The sequence below is a fragment of the Eutrigla gurnardus genome (assembly GCF_963514095.1).
Source record: "Eutrigla gurnardus genome assembly, chromosome: 6".
NCBI lineage: Eukaryota > Metazoa > Chordata > Actinopteri > Perciformes > Triglidae > Eutrigla > Eutrigla gurnardus.
Genome location: NC_139920.1, coordinates 8,735,100 through 8,741,788, shown reverse-complemented (window position 1 = coordinate 8,741,788; position 6,689 = coordinate 8,735,100). Strand labels below are relative to the sequence as shown.

At 43.0% G+C, this 6,689-nt stretch overlaps 1 protein-coding gene across 3 annotated transcripts in view; it reads left to right on the top strand.

Moving 5' to 3' along the window:
- The first annotated feature begins 967 nt into the window (after positions 1 to 967).
- ryk (receptor like tyrosine kinase) overlaps positions 968 to 6,689 on the top strand; it is a 43,337-nt gene continuing 37,615 nt past the window's right edge. For all 3 annotated transcript variants that reach the window (XM_084011800.1, XM_084011801.1, XM_084011799.1), the window contains exon 1: positions 968 to 1,617. In XM_084011800.1, the coding sequence (XP_083867926.1) occupies positions 1,410 to 1,617 (208 nt within the window). In that variant the 5' untranslated portion in view covers positions 968 to 1,409. The remainder of the gene's footprint in view (positions 1,618 to 6,689) is intronic.

The window sequence follows — 6,689 nt, the reverse complement described above, 5'->3', positions numbered from 1 at the left end:
AATGCAACTTCTGCTACCTCTCAGATCGCTACACACAAATGGCAAGTTAAAGGGAAAATCTACAGAAGAAATGACAGCTGTAACTACTTTAAAACCAATGCGATGCCTGTAGTATTGTGTGGTGTGGTTTTCCAGGCTTTAAAGAGAATAAAAAGTACAAAATTATACTTTTCAACTGTCCCGCTTGCACAGTGCTTATTTTATCTTCATTCTTTCTCTGGGCAGATGGAACAGCAACATGTGGGTGAAAAAGTTTTTCTTGTGAAAAAGGCAATTTGACACTGAAGATAAAAGGACAAGCGGTTGCCCAGTACCTCCCACTGTTCACATCACTGAGGGCCCATGATTGAAGACTTGACCCCTGAAACCGACAAATGAAAAGCATAATGCTTAATTTAATTCTATCTTTTAGTAAAAGCTGATGTCTTAGTACTAGTGTTGGTGGTCTCGATTTAAATATGTCGCCCTACCTCTATAACGCGGGCTATATAGCAGTATTTGCATCTAGACATGTTTAGGATAATCATCCCACTTGTTCTCCAGACCTGCTTTTCTGTGCTGCGTTCAATGAACGCCGGAATGTCCCACGCTTTACGTACCTTATACACTCCTACCCGCCCTTCCCATTAGAGTGCTTATTGGAGATATTTTGACAGTTAATTAAATGTAATGTATATAATGCAAAGAATTTATACATATGAGATTAAATAGAATATGAAACTATAACTGAATTAATCAGTGACAACTATAAGAAAATAGTATAATGACAACAATTAACGATGCAGATTTCACAGGACACTTGGTTGCAGTGCTTACTTAATGTGAGGACATCGACTAGTTATATCCTTTTTTGGTTAGTTATTTAGTCAGTTTGTGTACATATTTCCGACGGCTCCTGAAGGCAGCATTCCGGTTGTGTAGTCGGAGCAGTTCCCCCGCGGCCCCCCTCCCCGCTCCGAGTGAAAACTGAGATAGTGAGGAAAAAGCAACGGGAGGAACAACCGTGGAGGGAGAAACCTGGATGTATTAGCTAGTGTGCTACTTGAGGGCAGCCCGCTTCTACTCTCGTTTTTCAGCCCGTACAAACTTATGCGGCGGGGTCCGCTGCGTGTTTCACGTCCTGGGAAAACGTCGTAAACTTTAACGTTCAAACAGTCAGCGACAGTCTAACCGCGGACGGTTACCCGACGAGAGTTAGCCCGCCGCGGCTAACTTAGCCCGTCTCGGCTAGCAGGGAAGGACAAAACACACAACAGGCTAGTGGGACCGGAGTAAAGGGACGGAGTGGCGCTGCGGCGTGAAGTAACTAGTAATGTTGCCTCCAGGGATTAACTTCAGATACGGATGAGAAACAGATCGGCGACTGGGGGGACACCGAGAACGACTGCGAGCCAGACCAGACCAGTGCTATGTTGGGGTTGATTCACGGCTCTGGCAGCCCGCCTGAGTCCCGAGGTTGGCCCCACTCGGTGCCGTGGCGGCTCGGGGGCTTCTTCTTCCTGCTGCTGCTGGAGGGGGCCGGCTGCCTCGCCAACCCGGGCAGCGCCGCCGGCGGCACCAGCCACCAGCCCGGTGTCAACATATACATGAGTGTGGAGGAGGTGAAGAAGCTTTTGGGTAAGAAGGCCAAGACAGCTGTCTGCAGACTCGCTGATCAGCGTGTCTACGTGTGTGTGTGAGTGTGTGTGAGTGTGTGTGAGTGTGTGTGTGTGCGCGTACAGCGTCACTCACATCTGCATTCTTTCCTTCTAAAAACGCTGCTGAAGCTTTTCAACTCACACAGTTGTATACAATATGATTGGGTTGTGAACTTTGGACCACAGTGGAGGGTTTAACTCTGAGGATCAGAGAGAGTCTTCAAGGTGAGCTGGAATACATCACACGGAAGAGTCACCTTTTATACTGTTGTAAAGTGCAAACCTGCCCTGGACTCATTCAAGATAACAATGATAACACAACAACACACTGACATGACGTCTTCCTACTTTACATGCCTTAAGCTGTGGTTAGACCAGGGACCATATGAACATCTGATATCACAACCATCCGGCCCAAGATAATGCAAAAATAGTATCTTAATAATCATCAAACTATGCTTAAAACTCTAAAACATACTGGAATCACTTTACATGTTATTATGTCACAGGTGAGACACTTTCTTTTGTGAAAAACTATCAAACAAACTTAAATGAGATGATCATAAATCAAACATCTCCCTGCATCAATAAAGGGTAAATACAAAAAAATAAAAATTGTATCCTGAATTGTTTAAATCAGGCTCTATATTTCACTCCTCTGCCATGATCACACTTACTGCTTTATCAAGTGGCACGTGAAAGTATTATCACAATAATAGAAACTTCCCACAATCAACATATTTTGAGTGTTTTTTTTTTATCACGATCAACGATGACGTCCTTTATTGTCCCATCCCTAGCTGTGGGTATATGTAAGGTTATAATTTGTCTTGAAAGATTTTTTTTTCTGGGCTGTGCTGTAGCTATTAATAATATGAATACTTGACCAAAACTGTACACATCACGTGGGGATCTTAAATCAGTGCAACTGTTATATACTTGGCTCTAAAGTGTATATCATATAATATTCCCTAGAGAGAGGGAGAAAGACGCTCCATCGTTAAGAAAACAAGCTTGAAGCAGCTTCACAGCTGTTGTGTGTTTCATTGCTGGTCCGCATCAACAAAGGTATGCTGATGTGTCACCAGGAAGTGACTGCACCATACATTTAAAACCAGAAAGTGATAGTGGTGGTCTAGGACCAGGTTTAGGTCATATGAAGTGATCTGCAGGGAGGAAGGGTTGGAGGAGCGTGTTGATGCCGGAGTCCAACATGCAGCAGCAGAAGATGCCCAACATTGTGTCTTATGTATGATCTGGGCCAGAGCCCACTGTGGCAAATGTGACTGTTTGGCCATAAGGAGGCATTAGTATTTGAGTTGTATACAAAGACGTAAAAAAATAAATAAATAACTTGCCACAGCTGCAAAATAGATAGTTATTATAGATTGTCTCCTTAAGTGCATACTATGATGTTGGATAACGGTGTCTGAATGTTCAAAGTTACTTTATTGGACTCCCAAAGGAGACATTTGACTTGGATAGTCGGGAAATCCAAGTCAAATGGGTGGGTAGACATGTTGGTGCCTAATGTCTTCATGGAGGGAGCACGCTGATGTTGCAGCTTCTCAAATTGACTAATGTGCCGCTCTGAATAATTGTATCATCTTTCTTGTCATGGCATCATATGTGATTCCATATGAGGAGACAGTATCCAGGTTTTGAACAGGAAGTTCTGTTGGCCAACCTGTTGGAGTCATCGCATTGATGCGTGTGATGCTTTAAAATGCGTCAACAGGTGAAACCGGAGGGTTTTAGTGCCTGGCTCTTTAACAAGAGCATGAAACTCTCACTCGCTGTCTTGTATAATAATAGAAACCATTCCAGCTGCTCTCTAATCTGACTGGTGTTAGACCGTAGGCTGACTGCATCCCTTTTGGTCCCTCTTGTTCTCCATCACGCTGTAGTTAATCTTTCTGCTGCCAGATGAGGGCCTCTCTTGTGGTTTGCTTGAAAACCTCCGTTCGTCGTGTGGAGAAATCTCTTAATGTTTGACAAGTACGTGAGCGGAGCTAAAAGTATGTGCGGACAGAAACTTCCATGATGCAGCGGCAGCTGTAGGAAAGAACCCGCTGGAGGAGGTGAAACTGGCATCTGCTTCCTGTTGGCGATGTGCTGCTGGGGAGTCTCACTGCAGACTCATGGAGGGATGAAGTGACCTCAATAATCAAAATACATCAAGAATAATGTGGATTTATTTTATTTTTTCCCTGAATGAGAGCCGATTGATTATGTGCACAGATAAGATGTGACCTGGCAAAATAGATTTGTTCAACTTGAGTTTAAACTTTTGACGTGTGGCATCATAAGATCCATTTTTCTTCCACTGGTTTCAGTTTGTCCTCACTGGGTTTTCTGATTTCAGTGTTGGTCCCAACATTAGGATGCTTTCTAAAGTGTCCAGCTGCTAGCAGCGCAGTTTGCACTCACGCTCTGACAAACATACCTACAACTCCTGAAGACAAAACAGGAGTGTAGTCTCGTGAAATTGTTCTGTGACCCACAAAGAGCTTGTGTCTGCTGACGGGGGTTTCTGGAGAATCTTGAATTAAACCTCCGGATCACCAGACATGAGGACGTTCTGGCTGTATGGCTGCTGACACATGAGGACCCGATAGGAAAAGCACAGTTGTAGAAAATAAAATGAATGATAGCAACGTCCTGGAACTGCCACAATACTTATTTTATTTGGTGTTCTTTCTGGTTTTGTGTATCTGGATACCCTTTGCTGTCATACAGGAAGGACTGAACAAGTAATGTTGTTTGCATGAAACCAATGGTTTGAAAGAGCAGTGATTTCAGTTGGGCTGTAACAAAGATTAACAGCAGTGTCAACACACAGATGAGTGGTGCCAAAGCCTGATATGTCAGATTCAGGTCTAAATCTCGTAAATATCCCATAACCACGTTCAACCTCCCCACTCTGCTCCATGCTGACCACAGTCAGCTCTGGCAGTGGATTTACATTTGGTCTGAGACGAAAATGCTTATTACTTTAAAGGGGCTGCTGTGGCTCAGAGGTGGAGCGAGTCGTCCTCCAGTAGGAAGATCGGTGGTTCGACTTCCACATGCCCAAGTGTCCTTGGGCAAGATACTGAAACCCCAAATTGGTGTGTGAATGTTAGTTAGATCCTGATGGGCAGACAGCCTCTGGCATCAGTGTCTGAATGTGTGTGTGTCCACATGTAGTGTAAAGTCTTGTGGTCAAAGACTAGAAATGCAGTATAAATGCAGGACATTTACCTTTTTAGTTTCACTCTCGATGACAAATCCTCTTAGTGGACAAAAAGGCAGTATATTTTAATCAAATTTGAGTCGTTGCTTTGAACCAAAATGTTTTCTATCGTCATTTTGTCAGTTATTCTTTAGTCATCAGAATATATTAAACATCTCAGTCAGTCTTGTCTTTTTTTCGTTGCGTGTTCGTTATTGTCACAGTTGCTGTTTAATGACATTGCTGCTGTTTCATCTCTAACAAGGAAAATGAAAGGTCGCTGACAAACAATTCATCTTAGCTTTCATTAGTGAAGTGACCACTGATTCTGACCATTTATAAAAACAATTTCCACAGTATTCAAATTCATTGCAAATGTTCAGTAGTAAAATTTCATTTATTCTACAGAGAGACATTATCTGAGAATACCATTATGATATTATGATGGGAAGAAAATGTGATCTCAGCCAGTTATGAAGTCTTGCTCTGGTCTTTTTAAGCAGATGGACTCTCTCCGTTTAGGATTTCATTTTGATAACTTAAACAAACAGCGTCACTCTCAGGGGGTTGCCAAGGAACAGGAAAAAGTCCTGCCTGACTGGAGACGGGGTTCTGCATGTGCAGCGTACTTGTCTATGGATGAACTGCAGGCAGCATCCCTGATTGTTTTTGCATATGACTGATGGGGAGTGAACTGCATTCCTACCCTCAGCTCCCATATCAGCTGTGTCTCCGGACCAGCGTCCTGGGTTTGAATTGTGTTGCAGCTGCCAGCTCAAATTCACTTACTGAAGCCCATGTTTGTTTGCTTTTTTTTCTGCAGTTCAAATATTTAAAAAATCCCTGCAAACCTGTTGTTATTACAAAACATTGCAAGTTGCAAGACACTGAGGAGGAAGTGCTTGAGATTTGCTCTTCTGGGGTGTGAAGTCACCTCATTGACCCAAACTTCACTGTGTGCAGTTACAGAGTTATGAAGGTCTATGAAGGTGAAAACAGACAGACAGTGAATCAGGTCGTAAATAAATGGCATTAGATTATTGGGGATATTGTCCTGGACAGGAAACAACAGGTATAATTCAGTCCCAGCAGGGTAGTATCTGCGAAGCACTACAGTTTTCTAGACCACACGTGGACACATTTAAATGTCTTATTTTGTTCCACCAGCAGTCTAAAACCCAAATAGATTCAGTTTAAAATGAAAAGCAACACATTCTGATTGGAGAAGCTAATCAACCCCATTTAGGTACCATATGTCAGTGTATACCTTGAGGGTTTATGGCCCCTAGAAGGTGTTTTTATTTGGAACTTTGTTCAGAAATACTTTGCTACTGCTGCTGAGCCTCAGACTGCATTCATTGGCTTGGCAGGACCCAAGCTATGACATTGTTTTTACAGTCTACAATAGCTTTCGTTGTTTCTTTTTGGTTTCCTGGCGTTCTGACCGGCCATGTGATCATTTAGAAGACGAGGGGTGAAGTAAAAATAAGATTTCTGTACATTCATTTGCTGTCTTCGATAATAATGGCCTTTTTGAGTCCAGTTTTCCATGGCAGACCGGGCAACACATTATTCCCAGGAATTTGTCTCGGTGGAAAGTGCGCACTAAGAGAGTCTGTTTTCTACTTCTTGCATTGCATACTCACTGTGTTCCTGCTGCTCACTGTAGTAGTGCTGCACTTTTCCAGTCCAAGCCAAACCAAAGGTTCACAGACTGCAACCAAAATTACTATTGTGTAGGCAAACCAAGACGTTCCCAAATAAAAGCCTTTTTTCCCCCAGTACTTTTCTTATGGGAAGAGAAGCTACAGTTGTTGACAGATTCGAATGCCTCCTGG